The sequence below is a fragment of the Theobroma cacao genome, chromosome 1, assembly GCF_000208745.1.
Source record: "Theobroma cacao cultivar B97-61/B2 chromosome 1, Criollo_cocoa_genome_V2, whole genome shotgun sequence".
Classification (NCBI taxonomy): Eukaryota; Viridiplantae; Streptophyta; class Magnoliopsida; order Malvales; family Malvaceae; genus Theobroma; species Theobroma cacao.
This window is the reverse complement of record NC_030850.1, coordinates 1,404,328-1,432,090: the sequence shown is the minus strand read 5'-3', so window position 1 is coordinate 1,432,090 and position 27,763 is coordinate 1,404,328. Positions and strand designations below refer to the sequence as shown.

Below are 27,763 nucleotides of genomic sequence, written 5' to 3'. Positions count from 1 at the left end.
ATGCAAATAAAAATGGGGCTATGAAAACGTTGGCCAAGGTCAAAATCAAGTTCAGCCAATTCAAAAATAAATTGGACCGCTTTGGAACCAGGGTTGCAGCCAAAGCCAAACCAACTGTTTAATGTTGGCCACCCCGTCCACTGGCGGTACAGTTACCTCTGCCCTCCTGGATGCCTGCAATAATCTTACAGTCGCTATCAGCTCCTTCCCCAGAGGAAGATGTGCATGTTTATCTACTGGCTTTTATGGACACTTTCCCCCATCTTTAACTCTTCCTTTGTTTGCCAGCTGCTAGTTTTCATGCACATAACCATAATTCTTTCTAGTTGGGGCCAATGGTTAGCTCAGCCTCTCACCTCTCACTTGGATTCACAGTTATATTCCCAACCATCCTTCTTCTTTACTCATTTCTTCCCTTTTGATACCCAAATTCTCATTAAATCAAATTCTGATATCTGTCAAAATGAGAGGAGATGGAACTAACTGAAGAGAACGTGAGCAAGGATTGAATGATTAGGGGGTTTAACTGAGACAGCTGGAAGCTTTGAAAATTATCAAACATAATATAAAAACCTTATACTGTGGAGGAGGGACCAAAGATAATTCTGTCTTGATAAGATGTCCGAATATTAACAATTAAGACTTAAAAGAGAGTTGAAAATCTTGGGTTACCACCAAATGATTTGCTGGCTTTTCAATCCAAGTGATTCGGCTGATCTCACCTTAATTCTTGTTTCACACCTCACACTTTCCTTGCCCGCCCCACCCCCCTCTCTTCATTCCCCCATCACATCAACCCTTCTCCTCCTCCTTTAGCTATGTCTAAATCATGATATCTTCTGTTGAATTCCCCAAATGGTTCAACTCTCAACTACCCGAAAAAGAAAAAAATATATATTTAAATATTAAAAGAAACCCAAGGGTACAAAACTAGGATAATTTTCAAAGAAAAAGACAAAGAAAAAAGGGTTTCAAGTTACAACAAGGATTTTTTCAAATTTCATGCACACACCCTAGTCTCCAAGGAATCAATAATAAGGCCAAAAGAACAAAAGAAAAATAAAAAGGGCCCAATGCCTCCAAACAAGTTCTGTACAGTAAAACAGTTTGGGGTTTGTCCCTTACGCTATATCATGTCATCTTCACTCTTACTTCGTTCCTAATTTTAGTACCACCTTCTTGTTACCTAATATACGACACCCTTGCTTGCAACTTCTCAACCACAATTCATTCTTTCTTACATAAATAAATGTAAAATAAACAAAAAGATAATTATTTAAAAATGTAAAATTAATTAAATAATTTATCTATCTCAAATTAATCGATGTTGTGGTAATTTTTTTAAAAATAAAGATGTTTAAAAGGTAAAAATAATTAGTAATTTTTTAATGTGATCCTTGCCGCAACTATCTCCATTTTCCCGCGTTGTCACCGGTTACCGGCTGCGTCCGTCGTTTAAAAAGTCACGGAGTGGTACAACAACGCGTCGCGGATTTTTTTTCTTAATTCTAACAGCAATTTTAAATTAGTAGTAAATAAAGTAATGCATGAAGTCCTTTTCCGTCATTTCGGGACTGTCCTTTATTATTAATTTATTTTTTAATGTTTCCTTTTTCGTCGTCCTCCTTCCGACTCTCTCTCTTCAGTCTGCCAGGTACTCTTGCAAACACAGAAAACACACAGGCGAAAAATAAATATATTTATATATTTTTGAAAAAAATAGAAAAAGAAGAAAGCTTCTTCTCATTGTGGAGCCCTAGAAGCTTTCGTTGTTGTCATGGAAAATCTCTCGCATTCTCGAAAGCCAAGCAGGGGTTCTTCTCAAGCTGCACTCACCAAGCGAACAGCGACTTGCAATGGCGCCACCCACTTCTCCGGAAAAACCATTTACGATGACGTATTCGGCGGCCCGCCGAGGTTCGGTACTGGTGGCCCGACTCTGTCGCCTAGGCCCGAGGACTATACCGAGATTTTCGGCGGATTTCACGCGTCTCGAGGAGCGTCGATTCCGGTGCTGGATCTTCCCTTGGTGGACGACAGCGACGAGGTGATGTTTGATGTGCGGAACCCGAGGTTTAACTACGCCGAGGTTTTCGGTGGATTCGACGGCTTGGACTTCGCTGCTTCGTACGAGGAGCTGATGAGACAAGCCAACGGTGGTGGCGATCATGATCGTGATGGTGATTCATCTGAAGAAGCTTGGTATGCTCATTTTTTCTTCTTTCTTTTTCTTTGTTAGTTTACTATTGAGGTAGTTTAATATAATAGTTACTGAACTGCAAAGTTTTGAATAATTATTCTTCTTTTTTGATGTTTTTGTATGTGGATTTAAGCAAAGAAGGGAATTTTTTTTTGGGAATTTTTAGCTTCCATTATCGTAATGGTATGATCAAGTGTTTGAGTTTGCTGTAGAAAAGATATAAAATTTCGACTGGAAATTTACCTCTTCCTTGAGGAATCTAAGGGGGTTTGGCAAAAGCTTGTTTCTTTGATTGACTTTGGCAGTTTGCTCTACGTATTATAGGGAGCAAAATTGTGTGCTTCTTAGATTCTAGATTTTTGCTTCTTCATTGAAGGGTAAAATGCATAAAAGAATCTCAATGTGCTGAAGGGTATTCATGCAAATGTTCTTTTGGTGTTTGGATATACATTGTTTCGAACAATGGATTTGTATTAATGCTATGGGTTCTATGCAAGAGTTCTAGATATGTTATGTTTTGCGGTTCCCTGCTTAATTTTTTCTAAGGTAGTGAGGGCATAATTTTGATGATAGTAAATGCATTTGTTTCCTCTCATAGGATGCAGGCAGAAACTGAGTCTCTGTCAGAAGGGTCAGATCACTCTGGAAAATATCAGTATTTCTCAAATGGAGATTATTATGAGCAGATTGATAGCAGTATGGAGTTCAATATATCATACCATAAAGCTAATCTTAGAAGAAACAGGGATATGTCAAATGGGGTTACGCACGTTGCTCAGCTGCATGCTGATCCTGAGTATGCTTATGTAATTGAAACTCCCTTGCAAAAGACAGACAACCTGAATCCACCATTGCATGTGACTGATGATATTGATCTTGAGTTCACTAGCAGAGTTACAAAGAAAAAACATCTTAGGAAGACTCTGTCTCATCCTTCTAATTGGACTGCTGGTGGTGGACAAACATTTACAAATGACTCGATTCAAAGAGAATATCGAAGAAATGGCTCCTCTTCCAATGAGATGTTTGTAACCATTTCAGAAATCAACCTAAGAACTCTGCCATCTGATGTGCCACCTCCCTCTAGGCCTCCGCCACTTGTCGATGTCAAAAATGGAGACTATGAAAATGGTCAAACTGCTGCTTCTGGAGGGAGAATGGGTGATGGTTCACCTCCTTTCTTTGATGTTGAGATAGATTCTAGCTCAGCTGCTGCAGCCTCTGCTGCTGCTATGAAAGAAGCTATGGACAAAGCTCAAGCTAAGCTGAAGAGTGCAAAAGAACTGCTGGAGAGGAAGAGGGAGGGCATCAAAAACTCTACAAAACCAGGTTCAAAGTCTAACGGAAAAGGTAAGAAGGAAAGGGCCAGTAAGGCTGTTCATGGATCCAGTGATATAAAAGATGAGAGACTGCAGGGCATCTATGAAAAAGAAGATGGTGGAATCGAAAGATCTGTTAGAGAGGAGAGGCAAAAAGGTGTGAAAACCCAGGCACCTATTTCACTGGAAGGTGAGAAAATTTTTAATGTGCCCAAAAGATTTGTAGTTGAGAAGCATGGGAAGGAATCCCAATCAATTCTAGAGGTCGATGACATTGATGCAGCTGATGAATGGCAGGAAGCAACTCAATTTTTTGAATTGGTTAGAACAGATAAGTCAAGAATGGGTTTTGAGCAGACAAACAATGACAAAGTTTTGATGCAGAGCATGCAATCTAATGAGCTTCAGCATAAAGCTAAAAAGGAAAGCATTGGAGCACTGGAGCTGCAACTAGACAGTGACAACAAAGTAGAAGCTGTTAGGGAAGACCATGAACTTGAGAAAGTGGAGAGAGACATGAAAACAGCAAAAGAAAGTTGTGAAAGGGGGGAACCAACCGGGATATCAAAAGCAGCTAAAGAGGCTCGTAGGCATAAAGGGCATGAGAAAAAGGTAAAAGAAGCTCAAGAGGTCAGTGTACTGGAGGAGAATGGGCAATCTATAACAGCACGGAAACCCTTGCGAAATGGGAAGAAACCAACTGGAGCTGATGAATTAGAACAACGTGAGAAGCGGGTAAATGCTCAACAAACAGAAATTAAAGTTGAAGTTGGGCTGGCTATGGAACTGAAAGAGAATGGGCAGCAGGAGAAAGAGACTAGTAAAAGTATTGAAAATGCGAAGAGAGTCGAGGAGAGTCAAGAAAGGGAAGGTCAGAAAAGGTGGAGGGAGGTTTTTGAGCAGGAAAAAAATGAGACAAAACGTAAACAAGCAGAGAATGAGAAGAGGCTGAGTGAGGCTCTTGAGCAGGAAGAAAAAGAGAAGAGATTGAAGGAAGCTCGAGAACGAGAAGAAATCAAGAAGAAAGAGAAGGAGGCTTGTGAACTAGAAGAAAGTGAGAAGATATGGAGAATGGCTCTTGAACAGATAGAGAATGAGAAAAGACTAAAACAAGCACATATGCAGGAAGTAAATGAGAGGAGACAGAGAAAGGCTCTTGAACAGGAAGAGATGGAGAAGAAACAAAGAGAGGTTCATGAGAAAGAAGAAAGTAAGAGACGATTAGAGCAGGTTACTGAGCAAGGAAAAGAAGAGAGGCAACAAAAGGAGGTTATTCAAAGAGAGGAAACCGAGAATAAAATTAAAGAGGCTTGTGAAAAAGTAGCAATTGACAAAGGGCTCAAAGAAGCTTGTGAAAAAGAAGAGACTGCAAAGAGACTCAAAGAGGCTCATGAAAAAGAAAATATTGAGAAAATGCTAAAAGAGGCAGTTGAGCAAAAGGATTACAGCAAACCAGTGAAAGAGGCCCAAGATACAGAAGATGAAGTCAAACAAAAAGTGGTTGAGCAGGTAGAAACTGAAGAAGTGCAGGGAGTTAATTGTGTGCACCAGCATACTGAAAGGGTTGAAAACGGGAAGAAACTCAAAATTGCTGAAGGAACTCACCAGCATGTGGAGGGAGAGGATCCTGTGGTATCTGATGAGGTAAATAAACTGGACTGTGGCAAGAAACATCAAGAAAATCAATTGGTTGGAAATAATGATCAAAATTGTGATGAGCTGGAACAAACTGAAGAGTCCAGGCTTGAAGAAAATGGGAAGAAGGAGGCTGAGTTCAGAGATGGTGAAAAGAAATCAGAAGCAATGGGGAAAGGGAATGTTGATGGTAAGTTCAATGCATCTGAAATGGCACCTGGTGACTTAGAAGTTAAAGTTAACCAGTTTAGAAAGGATGAGGTCTCAGACTTGTGTCATCAAGATGACGGTGTTAAGAAAGCTGGTGAAGCTGGAATTGGCATTGGACAAAGAAATGCTGAGAAGATTAACAGTGTGCCTGGAATGGACTCTGATAATAACAATCAAGGGTTAAAATTTGCTTATGAATGGAGGGAAAGAGCAAGGAATAACAAGGAGGCCCAGGTTCCCTCACATCTTGAAGAAAACAAGGATAAGTTTGTGTCAGCTCAATCAGTGAAAGAGTCTGTTGAAACTGGAAGGAAACCAGAAGTGGCTAAGTCATCTGTGTTGGAAGGGAAAGGAAGCACTCAGAGAACCGTTCAGCAGGTTAAGATACGTCAGAGCACAGAAAGGAGAGACAAGAATATGAATGACAGCCTTACACCTGAAGAGAAGGAGGCTGAAAGGCTGAAAAGAGAAAGAGAACTGGAAATGGAACGTCTTAGAAAGATGGAAGAAGAGAGAGAGAGGGAGAGGGAAAGGGAAAAAGATAGGATGGCTGTTGACAGAGCAGCTCTTGAAGCTCGTGAAAGGGGATATGCTGAAACCCGTGAGAGGGCAGCAAGGGCTGCTGTAGAAAGAGCAACTGCTGAAGCTCGTCAAAGAGCAATGGCAGAGGCACGTGACAGATTAGAGAAGGCATGTGCAGAAGCTAGGGAGAAGTCTTCTATGGAGGCCAGGCTCAGAGCAGAGCGTGCTGCTGTGGAGAGAGCAACTGCAGAGGCTCGAGAGCGTGCTGTGGAAAAAGCAATGGCTGAAAGGGCTGCTTTTGAGGCAAGAGAGAGAGTAGAACGGTCTATGTCAGATAAATTTTCAACTTCTTCTAGAAACAGTGGAATGAGAACAAGCACTTCATCCTCTGTGAGTGTGTCATTAATTTCTGTTTTTTATGACTTTCATGGTTCCAGACAGCATTTTAATGGATCTTAATTGGCAGGATCCACAGGATCAGCATTTCCAGAGCACTGGCTCTTTTGGTGGTCTAAGATATCCATATTCCTCTGCTTATAATGGTAGGTTATTTTGTGAAGTACTAGCTGTATTTTCTTAATACACATACACTGCTTCATAAGATCACCCGAGAAGAAGAAAAAAAAAAAATCTAATTTGCTTTTCTGCTACTGAACAAGTTTCTTTCTGTGCTTGAAGGAGTTGAAGGTGAATCAGCTCAGAGGTGTAAAGCTAGACTGGAGAGATATCGACGAACAGCTGAACGTGCGGTATGATATTTTTCTTCCTCTTTCACAAAATCTGGAATGTTTATTCATCCATACAAAAATAACATCTAGCTTTTGGATTTTTGCAGGCAAAAGCTCTTGAAGAAAAGAATATGCGTGATCTTATTGCTCAAAGAGAGCAAGCGGAAAGAAATGTAATCTGTCGTCTTCTTACCTGTGAAGATATTTCTTGATTGCAAACAGTCTTTGCATTTTTCCCTGACCGTCTTGGATCTTTCCTCTTTGCAGAGATTAGCAGAAACTCTGGATGCTGATGTCAAGAGGTGGTCAAGTGGGAAAGAAGGGAACCTACGTGCATTGCTTTCAACTTTGCAATATGTATGTTATATCATCCAAAATCTGTTTCGCCAAGCTTTTATTATCATTTCCCTTGTTTACTAGGTTCTTTAATTGGCTTGATGATTTGGTTACCATCATTAGGAGGCAACAAATTGTTGGTCTACCAAATGTTCTTATGGCTAATGTAGTTTGGTGCCTTAGCTTTTTGATTATGATTGCCATATAATGTGTGATTTATCACAAACTAATTGAACTTGGCGCTGGAACTTTTCTATAATGTTAGGTTTTGCCTGACTAATGATAAGTGACTTAACGTTTTCTCTTCAGTTATTATAATTTAAAGCTCTTGAGGGAGTTAACTAAAACTGAGCTTTTTCTCATTGGCAGATCCTTGGGCCTGATAGTGGCTGGCATCCAATTCCACTAACAGAAGTCATAACTTCAGCTGCTGTAAAGAAAGCTTACCGGAAAGCCACTCTTTGTGTTCATCCTGACAAATTACAGCAAAGGGGTGCAAGTATTCAGCAGAAGTACATTTGTGAAAAGGTCTTTGATCTTCTAAAGGTCAGTTACTGGCGTGCCACTTCTTTCCTGAACTTGGCTTGTACCGTTAATGCTCGCTGCTTTAGAAATAAAGGCCACCAAACTATGTTCTACACTAACATTTTTGTTGCCTGTTGATCTCAGGAAGCTTGGAACAAATTCAATTCAGAAGAGCGATAGCCCGATAGCCGAGTCTTGGTATGGATGCCAATTGCATCATATTACAAATTATTACTATGTTTTTGTAAATTTACACCCTTAGCTAGTAAATATCCTCATGTCTATTTTATACTTCTAGTGCTCCATGTAATTTGAGTGTAATTTAAGCCCAAAGAAATAGGTGAAACGATTTTTGGTTACAAGGATCTCTCTTTTCTTAGTAACCGAAAAAAGGGATCATCAATTATCATAACTCATGCAGATAATTTATGTTTTATTACTGGATTTAAGAGACTTTTACCAAGGTAGAGACAATGCATCCAGAACTGCAAAAAGATATGAAGGTCATTCTTCTTTCAACCTGACAGCTTACAAGTCTATGCTTCCTTCAAACAAACAGGTAGTAAATTTATTGCCACAGAAGTAAAACCAACATCTAAAACCATGATGTTATGGATTTTGCCAACAGCGGCATGGTCATTGTCGTTTAAACAACGAGGAATCAGTCCCTTCTCAATACAGGTTTTAATGGCTCCTGTGTACATGTTCTCGAAGCCATACTTGAACTGGAACCCCAGGTCCGTCAATGTCTTAGAGGAGAAAGAGATCACTTCCAAGTGTTCTTCGACACCCCTGAACCTGAAACATGTGCATGTTACTTACTGTTTAGAACAAAGTCTTACATTATCCTAAAGGTTGAAGACAAAGTTCATAGTGTATTGGATGGGGATGTCGTATCCTGGGTATTTCTGCCGAAGCATTTCCGCCAGATCGAATATGGTTGCATCATGAGAAGAGCAAATGTATCGACCATGGGCTTCAGGGTTCTCGTACAGGAAAACAAGAGCATTACAAAGATCATCCAAATGCACATACTGGCATTGCTTTATGATAGAGTAATGCCCTTCATTTCCTGCAAGCAATATGTGATGACTAATTTAGGGATATCAGATTAGAATAAAGCTCTGATAAATGATATGGTATGATGTACTCGTTATCAAGGAAAGTGCAGTGATCAGGCTTGGTGGCATCGATGGGATGATGAATGGGCCAACAACGAGAGTTGGTTTAACGCTGATGAAATCAATGTCGTTCTCTTGAGCAGCTCCCCATGCTGCTTTCTCTGCCAAAGTTTTGGATTCGAAATACATCTGAAACAAGAAATAAAGAAATGCTCACTGTTTTGGATAAGTATTCCATCTTAATAGTAATATATGTAATAATATGTACGCAAATGTAGAAGTGGACAAACGGGTTTAATTTAATTAATTCGATTAAGTAATTTTTTAATTAAATTAATTGAACCGATCCAAAATAAAATTTTAATCAATTAACTAAATTAAAACGGTTAGTTATTGAATTAACCTAATTTTTATATTATTATATAAACATATATTATATAATTGTAATTTATAAATTGTTTATAATATAAATCGATTAATTTAACAAAAAAAATCAAAATGGAAATTGACTGAATTAATTGTGTTTATTTTTGAATTAATTTATTAATCAAATTAACCAAAACCATTTTTATCAAATTTTTTCAATAATTCAATCGTAACTGAAAATTGCTCACCTCTGTGTAAATGTGTATATAGCGTTAGGGTATTTATATCTTTTTCCTCCAATGTATACATATAAACCTAACGAACCCTAATTTTTGTTATTAAATGAAAAGCAGTCTTCGTCATCTAAATCCGATATAACAATACCAACCCATCCGGTCATCTTCTTAGCTCTGATGAAATCAACATCGCTCCAACAAGTCTCATCATACTGGACAAGTTTCCGCTCCTGCATGGCAACAGTTCCACCGGATGACACAAACAACAACCTTTCCACAGTTTTTGCATTAGCGCATGACTTTAAGATGCTCAACGCCCCATCTACTGTCAGCTTAATCACTTCATTCTGTCCAAAAAACAAAACAGAAGACAACATTAGAGATGAGGTTGGAGCCACAAAGTTCACTATTCCACATGGTTGCAGTAATGGAACAGTGCTGTTCGACATGGTTGGGTCATATGCAAGCATAGTTTTGATGAAACGATAAGGAAAAACGTTGATATATAAAAACATTGTTTGTGCACAACCTCAGGGTCTTGTGACTCGAAGTCCTTAGGCGTGGCTACATGGAAGACTCCCGAGCAACCTCTGACGGCCTCGTCGAAGCTGCCTTCTTCCATAAGGTCTGCCTTCCACAATATCAAGTTTTCATCAGCTTTTGGCAGCTCTAGCAAATGCTTCACCTTGTTTAAATTTGCTGCAAACCAACCCCGGAATTCTGTGTTAGAACTACTTTAATCTTTTATCAAGAAAGCAAATTATTATAATTAGCTGATAATTGAGGGATACCGGGGTCGCGAACGGTTGCTTTAACTGTGTAGCCCCGTTGAAGAAGCCTCATGACAAGCCAGGAACCAATGAAACCGGCAGCTCCTGTGACACAAACCCTGGCAGCTGTTTGGCCTTCCATAAATTTACTGTTTTTCCGTAGTTTGCATTAGTGCCACCCCAACATACTATTTATATATATAGCTGGTAACCAAGTCCCTTGCATTAATTACTATATTCACAACTTGAACGTACAAAAGTTTCAAATTTCGAACAAAACAAATCCAATAATCCTAGGATCTTTTGTTGCCAATGAGGTTACCAAATGGCTGCGACTAAACTAACTAACCTAATTGCCAACCACTATTCTCTCCATGTTGGTGAAAACCATAGTTGTTTTGTAGTAAAGCATAATTCATATGTAACAGCTATCCTTCGTTAGCATTTACACTACAAAAAATCAACTCATTTTCGATAAAAAAAAAGAGGATATTTTCGATGAAAAATTTTGCAGAAAAAACTTTAAACAATAAAAATCTTCCGTAAAAAATTATTGATAAAGAGTCGATGAGAGAAATAATTAATAAAGAGTTACAACAAATATAATCGATTGGTAGAGATATAATACGTCCAATAATTTTTAGTTGGATGACAAGAAAACTAATTTCAAAATCTTCCAGTGGAGCCAATAAATCTAAATTTCTGTGGCAAGAGAAGGGAAAGTTTGAATATCTCCATTGAATAGTCGATGAAATTATGTATATACGAAACAAATGTTAATTAATCCAAATTTTGATTCAATAGATTAAGCTAATTTTATTTAATTATTAAAGTGGATATATATATATATATATATTCATCTTCTGTCTCGTTTTGAAAAGGTCAAAATGAAAAAAAAAAAAAGAAAAAAAGAAAGAAGAATGGTAGATGGTGTGGATGGTAGATGGTAGATGACAGAAGATGAAACTTTAAGCGTAGAAAAGAAAGCTTTTATGAGATGAACTCACAGATGATTTTGAGCCGAAGTCCGATGTAAGGGTGCATAAGTGGTGATTCCATTGTGGTGGTGGACCCGAGTGAAAGCATTGGTAATACTCATTGCAACATAAAAGAAGAGACATATGTAAACCCTTTTTCAGTAAACCCCATAGATTCTTGATAAAAGCTGAAATTTTAGAAACAAACTTGAACTTGAATTTCACACAAAAATTCGTGCCAACTTCTTTGTCGGATAATTTTGAAAAATGAAAGAGGTAAAGTGGGGACCATGATTTTTTAAATTTTTTTTTATTTTTGATTGGAAAATAAAGATTTTTGGCACGTTTGGTATAGAGAACAGCAAAAAGCTATTTTCTATCTATTCCCACGTTATCTGCTTACCTCCGTTTGGTACCGCGCCGCCACAAAGAATAGCTATTACCCATAATGGCTATTTCTTTAAAATGAGGTAAAACTTAGGCATAGTTATACCCGAGTTTCTCCATAGTTTTTGCTATTCAATGATTGAGAGAATAGCTCTGAATTATGATAAGACTAAAATACCCCTTGTAATTTAAAAATATTACAACTCTAGACATATAAATATTTTTTTTTCTTCTCATTTTCCCTTCTTCTTTCTCTCTCTTCTCATGTTCTTTCCTTTCTCATTCTCTCTCTAAGTGGCACCAACGTCGAAAATAACGTTCGTGGCAGCGGTGACGACGGTGGAAGCGACGACGACGGAGGTTTCACGACTGAATATGGTCGAAAAAGATTCAAACGGAAGATCTAGCCAGATCTGGCACTCAACGGCCAGATCTGATCGTAGGAAGCACCGGATCTGGTGCTTCTCGACCAGATTTCACGGTTGGATCTAGCACTCCACGATTAGATCCAGCCGTGGAAAAGCATCGATCTGGCGCCGTAGTGGCCAGATTCGGCCACATGGTGAGCCAGATCGACGTTTTGTTACACAGGTCGTCTTTCCGGCGATTGGCCCATGAAAAAGAAAAAGAGAAAAAATAGAATAAAAAAGAAAAATTATTTGTAAAATTTAAAATATTAATATTTTATATATATTTTTAAAAAATTTATTAATTATTTTNTTAATATTTTATTTATTAAATTATTAATATATTAAACTTTTAATGAGTATAAATAAAAAATAAAAATTAACCCTATTTTAATCATAATAATATTAAATTATAAATAAAAATTATTAAATAAATTATACTAAAATATTGATATTTAAATTATTAATTATTAATATTTTAATTAATTATAAATTATTAATATTTAAAAATAAAATAAAATAAATAATTATATATAATAAATGGTATTTTTGTCTTTTTATTTTTTATTCCTTTCTTATTCTAAAGTTATTGTTATCAACAAAATACTGAAATAAGTCATAATAATTATTTCTACTCTATTTCATTCATCGTACCAAACTACGTAATACTTATTCTATTCTATTCCCACCTCATTCTATTCCCACGTAATAACTATTCTATTTGATTCCTATCTATTTCACGAACCAAACGTGCCATTTAAGGGGAAACATGGTAATTAAAAGAAACTACTTGTTCATTTGTATTGTTACTTTTTGCAAACAAAATAACTTTAAAAAAAAATGAAAAAATATATAGGCTTTTTAAATTTTTAATCATAATTTCTCGTAATGTCTATTAATTTTTAAAATAAAAACTCTGTCTCGAAAGAATATCTTTGTTGGCCACATAAGTCCAATTGTTAATTAACTCAGTTAACTTGATGATGTGTCAATAATAAAAAGATAATTTTATCTTTTATTAATTTTAAAAAGTTACAAAATTATAATTTTTTTTTTTAAAAAAAGCTACCTACCTCCGTCGGCCGACCACTCCCTGCTAGATGGGTGCCCCCAAGGAGCACTAGATCTCGATGCTTCCTAGAGAGCACCCATCGTGGTGCTTTAAGGGAGCACCGATCTAGTGGTCGGCCAATAAGAAATGTCACCGATCGACTTAAAAGAAAGAAAAGAGTAAAAAACGAAGAAAGGCATCTTAGATATTTTATGATGAAATATTAACGTTGTTTACACGTTTGAGATTAAGTTTTCATTTTAAAAATTAATAAATTCGTATAAAATTATGATTAAAAATTGAAAGAGTCTGTATTGTATCTTAAAAAAGTCAAAAGTGAATTCCAAAAATGCTATACAAAGTCGAAAATTCCAAATTTACGTAGAAGGAAAAAACATTAATTGCAAACCAAAAAAAAGTAGAGAGAAAAGAAAGGCAAAAACTGCATGAATTGTTAATTTTCTCATTAATGGGTTTGGAGTGGTCATCACTCAAAATATTAAAAGAGCCACGTTAAGGTCTACTGTTGTCGAAAGGAGTCTCTAAGGTTTTGAGATACGTTACATGGCTTATTAATATGGAAAATCCCCAGGAATTGCCCAATTGTCCCTGTGTCGGTAAATTCAGTGGCTCTGCATCTCTCCTAACAGCGAGATATATTTTGGCAACATAACCTGACCAACGTTAACGGGTACCTTCCAACACCACTACTGCATTATTACACCGAATGCTGAGCTTGACACACGACACAATCCTAGGTGAAATCACGGAGAAAACGTACATTGAGAGGGACGGTTAATAATTTCAAAAACCTATAAAGTTAAATATTTAAATATAATTTTTTATTGAAATTAAGAAAAAACTTTTATTAAAATTTTTAATTCAATAAATCAATTATTATATAAAATAAAAATAATATAATATTAAAATATAAACTCTTAATTAAAGTAAAAAAGTTTACAAGGATTAGAATAACATTAACTAATTGTTGAATGCTTATTGCAAACAGCAAATGAAGTTCATAACTTTATGAAAATAATAGTATAATAAATTTTTTACATATTTTTTTTAAAAAATTGAAGTTAAAAGAAGAAAGAGCAAATGAGAAAGAATAATTCAAAAATTGATATTATAAATTAAATAAAAATAATTAATTATATATATAAAAAATAGCTACCGAATATAATTAAATATGTTAATTGATTAAAAAAATAGTTAAAAAAATTATTAGAGATCATTAAATACATATTAATATTAGTTTATTAAAAATATCAAAAATAATTGAGAATTAATAGTATTGCAAGAATTGAGAAACGATAAAAAATTGAGATTTATTAAGCATATAATTAGAGAAGTGAAAAAATATATTATTTAATTAATTATCTTGATTTTTATATGAAAAATGAATCAAATAGTTGAGAATCAATAAAAATGTAAAAGATGGATAAAATAGATATTTATTAAGTCTAAGAGAATAAATAAATATTTGATTAATTATTTTAATTTTTATATATTTTTATTTTATAAAATTAAAGGTTTATAAAAATTTAAAACCTAAAACTACCTTTGGTGGCTTTACCCTTGAGCCGGTGCCGTAACATTGGAAAGTGAAGGGAAAGCTACCCAGGAGGCCTAGAGGCCAGCGCTGAGAAGAGTGAAAATATGGAAAAAAAAAAAAAAACTTGGCTTCTCAAGGGTATTATTCCATCCCCTTTATTCATCCATGTCAGATTCTTTAATGCTTTAAAGTCCTTTCCAAATCAAATGACAGGCTTATATCTACAGGAATGCAACATAGGAATAGAGGGTTTCTTATCCTTTTTGGGTTTAGTCCTTTCCAAGTCCATTAAATTTCTGCACGAGCCTTCCTGCGGCCCTTTCCTTCCATCATTTATTTTTATTTTCGGTTGTTGGCTTTTCTTTTATTGAATCGTGGGATACATTTGGATTTCTTGAATTAGCTAACTGGTGGAGTACTGGGTTGATGGTTTTTGGAAGGTTCCAATCAGGCTGCATGGTAAATCATGTGCCTTTTGTCTATGTCCATGCTCACACAGCATATGCCTACTTATTTATCAGAAAGAGTTCCAGTGAGCCAATCACCTTTTATATATGATGAATTGTGATAACTTGCCCTAACTTTTCATTATTTAATGCCACTTGATGTAATGCCTTTTTTAAATTGGAGTATTTTGCAAGGAAATTTTCCTGTTTTCTCCACCGACCCTCTTTCTAGCTTATTCTTCATTATCAAGAGAAATGAAAAGAAAAACGTGATTGATTAGATACATTTTTTTTAAATTTTTCTTAATATTGTCGATGTTTTAATTCTATCTTCTAACATATCTGTTTTTCCTAGCTGCTTCCTTTTTTTGTCCATGGAGGATAGCTTTGAAGTCCCACCAGACGAAAATTTCGTCGTGTTTGTTGAGAATGGCGACGAAAAGTCAAAAGTCCAAATCAAAAGAAGAAATTTACGAAGCCAAAAGAGTTCGTAGCAAGCTTTGCCAACATGTACCACACCTGATAATAAATTTTATGTTAAAAAATGGAGCAGCCCGCAACACACCTAACTACGACCAGTTTTAATCAAAGAAGGCGGTGCATATCCTCTGCCAGTATGACTGTTTTATTTTTCTCCAGTCAACCATTGTCACCCACCTTCGTTTTCTATATTTCCAACTCTGTGCTATTCACATAACCATCTTTGCTAGCTACCTACCTATATTCCTCTTCTTGTCACGCCATGGCCATGCTTAGAGCTTTCAGCACGAGGAGAAGCCGTGGCGGCTACGAACGGTTACTTGAAGTTGATGTTGAAGTTGACGAGCCTGTTACGAGCACTGGTCACTTGGAAGCACAGCTGAAGAGGGCTAGGAGTGTGCCAGCTCGAGTTTTTGGTTTGTCAAGAAGGTTTACCCCGGCCTTGGCCTTGCCTGAAAATTCTCAAGTGAAGTCGAAGTCGTCGTCGTCGTCCACCAAGAAGGTTACCAAGAGTCACCCACTTTTCAGCCTCTTCGATGCTCGTCGTAAGAAGAAAACAACAGCAAAACCAGAATTCGCGAGGTATATAGAGTATCTGAAGGAAGGAGGGATGTGGGACATGAAGGCAAACATGCCTGTGATATACTACAAATGAACAGGTGTTTTCCTACTTGTTATTGAGCCAATCGCTCGATTATTTGAAAGAAAGAAGATTCGAATTTTTTTTTTTCAAAGTACATATATTGATGGTTTAATGAATTAAACGATCAAATGTAATTTTTATGATTTTTCATTAGTTGATTTAAATAGTTCTTTAAATTTCCAGAAGGCTTCACTTTCATCAACTGGTGCATTGATTTTGCAGTTGGAGTAATTAATTCCAACAGTGAAATTCTACTCTAAATTGCATCAGCAAATTCACTTACAATGAAAGATTTTGCTTTTATGTTAATTGTTTTCATTTTAGTTGATAGAGTTACTTAGTCCAATCAAAGTAATGTTCAATGCATCCATCAATCAAAAAATTAGGTAAAGAAATGCAACCTTAAAGTGTTTTTTTAATAGATTATAATTATAATTAAAAATTTTAATTATAATCAATAATTTTCATATATGTCACATTTACGAATCAATATATATAAAATTAAATTAAACTTATGTACTGTTAAACTTAAATTTGAAACATAAAGATTTCGAAATTCGTTTCTTACCATGCAGACAAGACCTCATTGACAATCTCTTCCTAAAACCCAACATTGTGTGAACAATTTGAAAAAAGTGCAATTGAATATTGGAAGTTCTAATGCTATATATTTCAAACTGTTCATGTTCCATGAGTAAAGTCATAATTCAAATCACCACTAGTTTTAGTTTTTAAAAAATATGTGTAATTGCTAGTAGCCTAGTAGCTAGTAACATAAAATAGTCCATTTTTCCATCATCATCATCACTAGAACCACTAGATAATGGAAAGGTATATAAACATAAGTGGCCTCCCAATTCCAACCCATTTCCCCACCTTAGATTCAGAATCCCAACAATTGGGATTTTCCCAAATAGTTTCGTTCACTTCCATGCTTGGAGATATTGACAGGATCTAGCTTGGATATTTCTGGGCCCAATCACCAAGAGAATATGGGCCTAAACGGCCCTATTTCTAAAAGGCAAAGGCTTTTCTTTCTTTGATATGATAATGACCGATTCCATTTCTTTGGTAGCCTAGGTCAGCCATTACTTAAGCACTGCCCTCAAAATAAATAAAAAATTAACACGTGTTGAGTTTCTCCCTGGACCGTCAATTTCCAGATTCCAGATGTTTATTTTATTTGACAAAATCATCACAAGATTCTTGTTGCTCGGAACAACTAGAAAAAAAGCTTTGGTCAAGGCACATGCACACCCCTTTGACATCGAAACCACAATAAACGAAGAAATTAATCTTGTTATGTTTTTTAATTTTATTTTTTCTAATTAAATTGTTTAGAGCTAAAACTAATTTGGTTTACCAATGAAAAGAATTTCCAATATAAGTAATTAATTAATTATTTTCCCCAAAAATATGGAGCCGTTGATTTTTGGCACGTGGAGATTTAATGATTATAAAATTTGATAGGGTGATGGTGAGGAAGTTGTTCCCCAAAATAAATAAAGCTCATGGACCATTCAACTAGCTTTAATGTCACGTTCTTTTCACCACACCACCCAAAGATATTTTCTTTTATTCAAATTTTTGAATTCATACCGTTTCAAAGTACAATGCTTTGTCAACACGTAACATATAATTATTAATTATAAATTTTTATTTAATTTAAAATAAAAATAAAAAAATTTAATTGAATGTAATAAAATAATAAAAAGTTAGTTAATTTTTTATAAATAATTTAAGAATTTTTTAAGTCTTATGCCTTATTTTAAGAACTAAATGAAAAGGGAGATTTTTAATTTAATTTTTTAAGCAATGAAGAAGGAGATCTATCTATCACAATTGTCATTTGTTCAAAAGAAAAAAAAATCATGCTTCATTAAATCATTATGCTCTTTTTAATGAAAATATGTAGTTTTAAGCTAAATAGAATTATTCAAATTAATAAATTTTAAATTAAAATATTAATATTTAAATTAGTCAATGCTATTAAAATAAAAAAATATTTTTAATGAAAACGTTTAATGCAATTAAAATTTGTTATTTATAAATTAAATAAATTTTACTAATAATTATGATAAAAAAATTATTTTAGTTATCGTCAGGTGATGAATTAAAATTTTTATATACACATTTAATAGATTTATTTAATATTTATAATAGAAATGTAAAATTATAATGAGTGAAAAAATTCACTTCATTGAGTCCAAAAAAATTGAATAAAATGTAAAGAGTCCTTGCTTAATTTTGCCGCTGCCACTTCATTCATAAGCTGACCTACCCCCCGGTCTGTTAATTATTTCGCCGTTTTGCCAAGGCAAGGAAGGTTCCAGTTTCAAACTTATCACAACGAAAAATATACATAAATCAGTCCAAACGATGTCGTATGACCTCACAAAACGGCAAAGTAGCGGATGTTTCGTTGTTTCCCCCAATCTTCCGGTTCCGAACACTTTGGAGACATCCTACATATATTATCAAAAACCCGAAAATGTCCCTTCCCAACGAATCCCTGCTTTCCTCCCCTAGTCAAGGTCAAATCCGACATTTCGGCAGCTAGGAATAGCAAAAATTTTTAGCGTTTGAAATATTTGCGGAGAGAAGTGGAGGCGGTCCTCGCGACAAAAACTTGGGGAAGAGGTTTCCATCTTCTTTTCTTCATTTGGGAAGATCAGAGAAGGGTTTTAATTTTTTAGTTTCTTTTAGGAATCTGAATATTTAAATTCCCCGTAGCATGTCTCTTCTTTTCACGCGCTCTTATCTGATCTATCCGATTTTTTCTCGACGCGCCACCATCACCACCGCCGTCGCGTCTCACGCCTAGGGTTTCTTCTAGAAGGTTCTCTCCTTTTCAGCATATAAGGTGATAAATCTCCTTTCACCTTTTATATATGGAATTCTTTTATTTTTTTAGGTTTTTCGTTGTTTTTAAAATTTTTTTCCAGTTTTTGTATTAGCTGCTCTTAATAGCTCCATTATATAACGGATGCGTTGCTGTTTTTCTTTTTAATGTTGAACTTTTCTCAGCTTCCAAACGAAGCCTTCGCAAAGAAATGAAGTTTTGAATCGTTCAAGGTTTTTTGTTTGTTTGTTTCGTTTCCGTTGTAAACTAGAAGAGGAAACGATTCAATTTTTTTTTGGACTTTTTGTTTCCGTATTGATGCTCGTGTTATTTATTGGTTTATAATTTTTGAGGTTTTTCTTCCTTTTTTTTTTGAATTCATCAAATAGTTAATATACATGCTTTAAAATTATATATTTAATAAAAAATTATCATTTTTTCTTTATTTTGCCGTTCTGTTTGGTTGCTGTTGAAATCAGGAGAATTCTTATGTGTTTCACTTTAGCTGTGTCTAATAGCACTGGTTTCGGCTTCACGTTTTTTCATTTACTCATACTTATATAGAGCTTTTATTTATTTATACAATTTGAGGTATTATATAGCAATATATGATTTCTGATTTAAAATCAGCCAATAGGTTTTTGTTTAAGAAAAAAATTTTAATTTTAGTATAACAGACACAGTATAGCTGAATAATTGTGTTTATATGAATTCACATACCCTTTTCTTTTCCTCAGCTAACAAGTAGAAGTTCAGGATTGTTTGAGCTGTTTTAATTTTTGTTACAATTTTTCTGGTTGCCAAGTAGGAAAGGGATTAACCTAACTTTTATTTTTTTGGCTGTGGGTTTTTTGCCTCACAGCCCCAATTAGAGGCAGGAGTAAAGTAGTTACAGTATTAGAATTTGAATTTTGTTGTTTCCATCATTTTAATCTTTAGCAGATAAAAGTTGTAGCTGAGTTGGTGAAACTAAAAACTAACAGCTATAAGTTTAATTGAGGGAATCTTCTCATGTTCATGGATAGTAGAATGTTCTCAAATGCAGCAGCAATGAGTTTTTCTTCTTTCCCTTTCCTTCATGTCTTTGTCCTACGAAAATGATACATAAGGTTTAATGACTTGAGTTTTTGTTGTTTGATTATGCAGAGCCATGCCAACTTTTAGTGCTATAGCTTTGGATAGGTTTTTAGAACCTGGAACTTCCAAATCTGTTGACAAGTCTGGTCCTAATTTAAAACCACCTATCCCCACCCCAAAGCCTATTACTAATTCAAAGCTGGAGAGGAGGAACAGTACATCAGTAACAGAGAGGAAGGTTAATCGCCCCCAAATATCACCTGCTCTCTATGCTACTCCTGAGGCAACCCCACTACCTGATTCACCATCTTCTTTCCCTCCTTCACCTTACATCATCAATCACAAGCGCCGTGGGCCTCGCCTTTTGAAGAGCTTTTCTGAGGACAATGTATCATCACGGAAAAAAGCCCTTGAAGAAAATGAGGTTAATGGGATTGCAAAGCTGGCAGAAACCAAGTCTGTTGATTCATTGAAGGATGCTGTTACTTTTAGCATTCCTGAACCTAATGAAGAGGAGCATGGGAATGATGGCCTTAATGGTTCTATGAAAATGGAGCAGGCAAATGGTGTCACTAATGGTCCTATCAAACTGGAGCAGGCAAATGGTCTCCATGGTGGCTCCATTCAAGATGAGCACATGAACGGTGCCCATGCTGGTGAATTTGGGAGCAGTAATAGGGAAGTTGGAAGCAGCCAAATGAGTAATGGTTTGGCCAGGGATAGTGCTGTGCTTGTTCCATTGGACTTGGACAGATGTGGTGACAGTGAAGATTTCTTTGATCCAAATGAATCAATGAGTGTCACAAGTAATACCGAGGGAGATGATGATACTGGGGCAGAAAGTGCTGCAAGGCTTGCTACACCAAGGGTGGAGTTTTTTGATGCATATGACGGTATGTAGAGTTTTATTTTAGCATGTTCATATGTAGATGCATATATGTTAATATAGCTGCTTTTTAGCTGGAAAATATTTTTCTTGCATGACTGCCATTTTGTTTTTAAAAACCTGATTTGTATCTAGTAGGAGTGTAATATTTTGATTTGTATATAAATATCCTTATTTTATACTAGCCTTCTTCTTTGTTTAAATGTCTTGATGGTATAGATAACAATGAAAAGACATACATTTTTTATTTTGATGTGTCTATGTTCACGTGTGCACATTTATACACATTTGGATTTGCCTGGAACATTAGACATTATTCTTGAACTATTGAGAAATATGGAAAATTTATCCATAGCTTTTTGCTTAATATAGGATAGTTCGACAAATGTGATGATTTTGTGGTTTTGGACTTCAAAGTTGTTTTGGCATGCTTACTTAAATTTGTTGTTTTCTCCAGAATTATCCTCTGAGAGTGGAGCGCAGTCTCTTCTTCGTGACATAGATGCTGAACTGCGTGAAATAAGATTGACTTTACTCATGGAGATAGAGAAGAGGAAGCAGGCAGAGGAAGCTCTGAACAAGATGCGGTGTAAGTGGCAAAGAATCAGCCAAGAGTTGGCTGTTGAGGGATTGTCACTGCCTGTGGATCCTATTGATGTGACAGAGGATGAGCTGGTGATACCAGCTGAGGAACTGAGGCAGCAAGTGGGTGTTGCAAGATTTGTATCGTTATCTTTGGGAAGGGGCATCGCAAGGGCAGAGATGGAGATGGAGATGGAAGCTCAAATTGAATCGAAGAACTTTGAAATTGCCCGGTTGTGGGACCGGCTACACTATTATGAGGCTGTGAATCGGGAAATGTCTCAGAGGAACCAAGAGGCTGTAGGTGAGAGCTTTGTATCCTGATTTTCTTTCCCTGGCGCAATCAGTTGTTCGGGAAAAAAAAAAACACCAACATTCTTTGAACTGGTTTCTTTAGTCTGATCCTCATTGTTGAAATTGTCATACCCGCATGTCTACATATTCTAATATTTGCAATTTATCATTGTTTCATGCAGAGATGGCACGGCGTGATAGACAAAGGAAGAACAAAAGGCAGAGATGGGTCTGGGGTTCAATTGCCGCTGCAATTACCCTTGGCACTGCAGCCTTGGCATGGTCTTACCTCCCAACGGGAAAAGGATCGTCTTCTACTAGCAGTTCTCAGGCTCCTGACCATGATGATGCAGCCAAGTGATAACTTACTCAAAATTCAATATAGCTGTCATCGTAGCAAGAGAATAAGATGCGTACACTCTTCCCTGTGAATAGCAGTCTCCTGCTTTTGTTGGTAGCAAATATCTCTCTCTGCCATGAGCCATCATCAGAGGATGTACAGTAGTACCATCAAAAATAATTTTTGAGTACTCCTACTAGTTTATTCCCCTCCCTGGCGATGTGGGAGGTGATGAATGTCAATTATGTCGGCCTTTGTTACCCAATTGTGGCCTTGTTGTGTGCGTTATGCACATATAATCTCGTGGGATATTTTTCTTCCGAAAGGTCTCTTTTGATTCAGGCAGATATCTTTCCTGTGCCGAAAAGGCATCGCCTAAATTTTGTTGTCAGATTTTCTTGCGGATGTTTCAAAGATGAAGAGTTAAATTGGAATAAATCAGAAAGATGATTGCTATGAATTATAGTTAAAAGAATTTGTCTATCATTCTATCAAAAAAATTAAAAAACAACTTATATTTTAAAAATATTTTGAACAAAAAAGTTTAAATAAATTTAAAATTTTTATTGCTTTTTAATTTAATTTTTATTATTTTTAAAGTAAATAAGTTTTTATTAATAACGGTTAGTGATTATGGTGCTGATGCTTCAAGTTGATTTCTTAGGTTACTCTTAAGATGAGGAGGTTTTTTAAAGTATAATCGCCTAAGGTCAGCTTATTTACCAAGTTGTGTTCAAAACGGTGCGTTTTATTTATTCGAAGCTGGATGTAAGGATAAACTAAAAATTCTGAATTATCCGATGTTTAAAATTCAGAAATGCAGGAACAGTTCCAGTGAAGCTGTCGAAGAAGCAGAGTACACATTCGAGCTCCGATAATGGAGCTAGTAGCTCTTCACATTTCTCCGACGTTCGTGAGGGAAAGTTTCTTGACCGCCAGACATAACAAGCCCTCTGTTTTCCTTCACTACGTTAGAATTCGGTACGAAAAATCGCGGTTCCGATTTGAAGCTCGAAAAGCCGGTTCCCGGTGCTGGAATCCGAACAAGATTTCCCGGTTAGATTTTATCCAACAGGAACTTGAAAGAAACAGCGTCATAGAAGATTCGGAAGAAGAAGCGAGTATAAGTGGTGACGAGGAGTCTTTTTTGTCTTTGAGTGAAAAGCCAGATAGGTACATGGCTTTGCTTGACGAGTACGAGTTAGAAGAGCTTGATTTTGCCTCTCACGCTAACCACCGCAGCGGTTTGTAGTCTCAGCTTATCGCTCTTTTTGTTTTCTTTTCTGTTTAATTCTCTGTTTAAAGTTATTAAATCTTTCGAAATTTAGTGAAGGGTATCCCGTTGAATTCTTGCTTTTGATAAGAACAAAAAGGAATCATAATTGATTAAAACGCTACAGCAATTCTATTATACTTGCTCAATGTGAAAGTAAAATGTTGCGTTTTATTAGTAAGAAATGTGTTTCAATTTTTAATTTTTCTGAAGTATGGTATACATTTATGTTAAAAGGCACTTTCTTTTGATTGTTATCTAAGAAATTGCCAAGGATTACATCGTCTGATGTTGTTTTTTTTTTTTTTTAAACTTGGTGAGTTGAATTGCAGGGTATGTGGCTGTACTTGGGAAGCCAAATGTTGGAAAGAGTACACTTGCTAATCAAATGATCGGTCAAAAGTTGTCGATAGTTACAGATAAACCTCAGACTACGAGGCATCGAGTCCTTGGTATATGTTCTGGCCCAGAATATCAGGTTTGAAGAATTATATTCCTTTGTTATATAGATTTTGTTTCTCGTGTTAGACTTATAGATTATGTAACAATTTCTGAGACTACAAGTGATGGCTTTGTGTTTAGTCCCTTGATGACTTAAGGGCAATATGTGTTTCATTTCTCATTCATGTGATCCTGGGCTTTGCTTTCAGATGATACTATATGACACTCCGGGTGTCATTGAGAAGAAAATGCACAAGTTGGACTCTATGATGATGAAGAATGTCCGAAGTGCTGCCTTAAATGCGGACTGTGTTATTGTTCTTGTTGATGCATGTAAAGTGCCTGAAAAAGTATGCTTCATGGTTTTTAGAATTCTTTGCTGAACTTTCCCCCCTTTTTCTAAGTTCAGTGTGTTGTGTCTAGATTGATGAAGTGTTAGAAGAAGGTGTAGGAGATAACAAGTGTAAGCTGCCCACTTTACTGGTTTTGAATAAGAAAGATATGATAAAACCTGGAGAAATCGCAAAAAAGCTTGAGGTAAGAATCTGTTGAGTTATATATTTGTTTGCATGTGGAGATTCCTTAAAATTTAATATTCAAAATTTTTGGTGTAACTAATTGGATTGTTGAGAAATAGATATAGAAATACTCTCTGTTACCAATGGATTTATTGCATTGCAAATGTTTCTCACCTCACCTTTGGTGCTGAACAAGCTTTTTGAATGACTGCCTGTTGTCAGACCTACAATAAGACTAAAGGTTATGGCTTTGGTGACCAATTTTCCTTGCAATGTTTAGGGTGTGTGCTTTACCTTGTCTCCCTATGGCCCTTGCAATTGAACTACAGTTTGATATGAGGTTCTGATTCATACAATAGTGAACATCTATCAAATTCTTTTTTCTGTTTCTGTAGTCTAGATTATAAGAATTTTTTGTACATTAAATGAAAGAAAGAAGCAAAGCTGATATGATTAGACCAACATTAGTCTTAACTGTTGCTTAGACCCTTAACCGAAGTTTGCAAATAGTGTTCTCATCTCTCTTGAGAAGTTTTTTAAGAGTAGTATCTGCTCCATATTGTTTTTCTCACCTATTTGCAACTGTGTAGTTTGCATGAAGTTCAACTTTCACTCATCAAATTTTAGGTTCATTCCCCATGTCCTGTACTTTTAAATTAGTAGCACATGTAATTGTGTTCAGCCTTCAAGGATGGTACTTTTTATGTTGGTTCCTAAATATAGATCCTATGCCTTGCAGTGGTATGAGAAATTTACTGATGTTGATGAGGTCATACCTGTGAGTGCAAAGTTTGGTCATGGGGTAGATGATGTTAAGGATTGGATATTGTCAAAACTTCCGACTGGGCCACCTTACTATCCAAAGGTATGTAGTAAGTCAACATATTTCTTCTTTAATCATGAAAAATGGTGCTAGTTCTTGTGTTGTTGGTAATATTACCTCAACCTTGTCCAATATTTGGGGCCAGTTACATGAATTGCTTTTAAAATGAAAATCAATGTTATAACAAGAAGAAGCTTTACCTAATTCAAAGCAAGAAGCAGCTGTTGACGTAGATCTCCTTTGTTTAGCTTATTTTGAGCTTAGTCTATGAGCAGAAAACTACAGATGTACCCAGACTTAGGTGCTACTAGAGTACAGTTTTCTAATGGAAACAAAAGAGCCTTGAGGGATGTTTTTACCTTTTAAACTCTTAAATCTCTGAAAAACTTTTAATACAAAATGTTCTTTTCTTATTTTATCCTTGATACCCTATTAAGCAATAAAATTTTTTTTGATATTCTGGGTTGGTTGGTACGTAAACATATCTTGAGCGTAGTTGAGAGGGACCTTTGTTTCCTGATCTTGTAAGTTATACAGTATTGGGGACATGATATGATAATTTTTTGAACTTGCAACTTGCAAGTATGCAGATAACTGAGGATTTCATTCTGTAGCTGAGATATGGTCTTCTTTTGATAACTTACCGGGAACAGTTTATTCTATGAACAACCTTGTAAATCAACAGTCACATTAGGCTTCACAATAATTGTTGCCTAACTTTCCCTCCAAAAGAATGTTGTCCAGTTTTTAAGGGGCTTGAAAAATCAATTGCTTCCTGCATATGAACACTTCTTTTTTATGCATTATCAGGACATTGTCAGTGAGCACCCAGAGAGGTTCTTTGTAGCTGAACTTATCAGAGAAAAGATATTTATGCAGTACCGCAATGAGGTTCCTTATGCATGTCAGGTATGGGACTACAATTGTCAAGATTGCCAGCAAGATGTAATTATCAACCCAACCTCACCAAATTTCTTATGGGTACATATCCGTTTCTTCCAAATTTTCCAGGTAAATGTCGTGAGCTATAAAACCAGGCCAACTGCAAAAGACTTTATAGAAGTAGAAATTGTTGTTGAGAAAGACTCCCAGAAAATCATCCTAATTGGAAAAGTAAGTATTATCCTGTGTTTATTGGATTTTTGCAATGTGCTTGATTAGTAGAGGTGGTCCTTTGAGCTTGATGAATAGTTCTAAATTAATTAATTTAATTTTAAATCTAAATAATGCACGTCTGCATGTGCATGCACACCTCCTAACCTTCCTTTGATTCCTTGTGACCTCCACTACCGAAGGGAGGGAAGGCTCTGAAAATACTTGCAACAGCTGCTCGACTTGACATAGAAGATTTCTTACAGAAGAAGGTCTTCCTTGAGGTACGAACTTAAATTCTAATGCTTCTCTTAATTATCAATGGTACACTGTGCCTGGTTTACTTTTGGACCTCATGTTTGCGCATGTCATTAAAACCATTTTCATTATCACTATCGCTAATGCTCTGCATTAAGGAAATTCATCTATCCCTGTGGTTTTGGTCAAGCATGGTCACCACATACTAGACATTGATCTTAAGGCAACGAATTCTATAAACAGGTTCAAGTGAAAGTAAAAGAGAATTGGCGGCAAGATGAAGGGCTGTTGAGGTACTATGGCTACGGGGGGCAGATTCAAGCACTATAACATTTGTCCCACATTTGATACAAGTTATCTTCTTGTAATAGTAAAGAGTAGCTGTATGGTTGTATGATGAAAAATGTTTTCAATCAGTTTTGGACTGAGTAGGTTCAAGAAGTATGGCATTGGTGTCAGATTTCATCATCCAGAAATTTGTTTCCCGTAGGCAATATGTTCAAAATCCATCCATAAAATACAAATATATCATTAATATTTGGTCATCCGCATTGTCTTTTGTCTCCATGAACTGGTAATGGTCGGTTTTCTGGCTGATGGTAGTGTTCCCCGGGTTTTGCTATAGACAAGAATTATTATATCACTAACCTGTACACGAGCAGGAATGGTGAAAGCTGTAATTGTTGATCTGGGGAGTGTTTATTTAGCGGAAGATCTGCTGCCACGTGTCGGAAAAAAGTGATGGGTCCCTAGGTTGCGCCATGTTTTTTGGTCGAAGTATTGAAACTACATTGATTGGCGTAGGATGAGGCGTTTAATCTGTCGGTTCACGCAATTTATGACCAGGGAAAAGTGGATAATGTTTTGACGATTCCGAAGTGAAACATACGTGCGAATTTTTTCATCATAGTTTAAATGCGAGCATGAGACATTATAAATATATAATTAGATGTAACAAAATAAATCAAAATCAGTTAATTCGATCAAATCGAATTAATAAAAAGTTAATTTCGTTTTAATCTTAATTCGAATTCAATTCAAATTTGAAATGATAAAATATGATTCAAATCCGAAATGATTCTATCTAGAGCTGTCAATTTGTTACCTCTATATGTAAGTAAATCGGTGGAGTTGGGTAGTATTTTCTTCAATGCAAGTATGGTCGAGTTGGGTAATATAAGATTGTCGGTTTGTCTTTTTAAAAGATAAGTACTCAAGGCAGAGTTAAAAAGTGCAGAAGAGAGTGATATGGTGGACATCTTCGCACTTATTGTTCTTAAGCATCGAGGGGTGGAGCATTGATGGAACAATGGCACATGCAGTCCTCGAACTATTAAATGAGAAAATGTGGGGGGACATTGGCCTAAACTGGAGTGGTGGGTCATGCAAAAAGGGCGCTCTAGATGCCGACTCTCACGTG

The 27,763-nt window shown here is 35.9% G+C and overlaps 5 protein-coding genes across 5 annotated transcripts; 4 read left to right on the top strand and 1 right to left on the bottom strand.

The window, feature by feature from the left end:
• On the top strand, positions 1,635-7,930 carry LOC18610897 (auxilin-like protein 1). The gene is made up of 8 exons (XM_007046817.2): positions 1,635-2,202; positions 2,799-6,276; positions 6,353-6,428; positions 6,565-6,635; positions 6,722-6,787; positions 6,882-6,971; positions 7,320-7,496; positions 7,620-7,930. The coding sequence occupies exons 1-8, from the start codon at positions 1,778-1,780 to the stop codon at positions 7,653-7,655; spliced, it is 4,419 nt and encodes a 1,472-aa protein (XP_007046879.2). The 5' UTR covers positions 1,635-1,777; the 3' UTR covers positions 7,656-7,930.
• Positions 7,994-10,110, bottom strand: LOC18610896 (dihydroflavonol-4-reductase). The gene is made up of 6 exons (XM_018129818.1): positions 9,990-10,110; positions 9,728-9,897; positions 9,351-9,545; positions 8,626-8,785; positions 8,355-8,547; positions 7,994-8,273 (listed from the first exon to the last, which is right to left on the bottom strand). Exons 1-6 carry the CDS (start codon positions 10,108-10,110, stop codon positions 8,012-8,014), a joined length of 1,101 nt encoding a protein of 366 aa, XP_017985307.1. The 3' UTR covers positions 7,994-8,011.
• On the top strand, positions 15,347-16,167 carry LOC18610895. The gene has a single exon (XM_007046815.2). It carries the CDS (start codon positions 15,537-15,539, stop codon positions 15,927-15,929), a length of 393 nt encoding a protein of 130 aa, XP_007046877.2. The 5' UTR covers positions 15,347-15,536; the 3' UTR covers positions 15,930-16,167.
• LOC18610894 lies at positions 18,462-22,398 on the top strand. Its single transcript, XM_007046814.2, has 4 exons — positions 18,462-18,780; positions 19,906-20,729; positions 21,180-21,608; positions 21,781-22,398. The coding sequence occupies exons 2-4, from the start codon at positions 19,910-19,912 to the stop codon at positions 21,957-21,959; spliced, it is 1,428 nt and encodes a 475-aa protein (XP_007046876.2). The 5' UTR covers positions 18,462-18,780; positions 19,906-19,909; the 3' UTR covers positions 21,960-22,398.
• Positions 22,730-26,888, top strand: LOC18610893 (GTPase Era). Its single transcript, XM_007046812.2, has 9 exons — positions 22,730-23,182; positions 23,544-23,689; positions 23,862-24,002; positions 24,076-24,189; positions 24,910-25,035; positions 25,804-25,902; positions 26,005-26,106; positions 26,289-26,369; positions 26,587-26,888. The coding sequence occupies exons 1-9, from the start codon at positions 22,816-22,818 to the stop codon at positions 26,671-26,673; spliced, it is 1,263 nt and encodes a 420-aa protein (XP_007046874.2). The 5' UTR covers positions 22,730-22,815; the 3' UTR covers positions 26,674-26,888.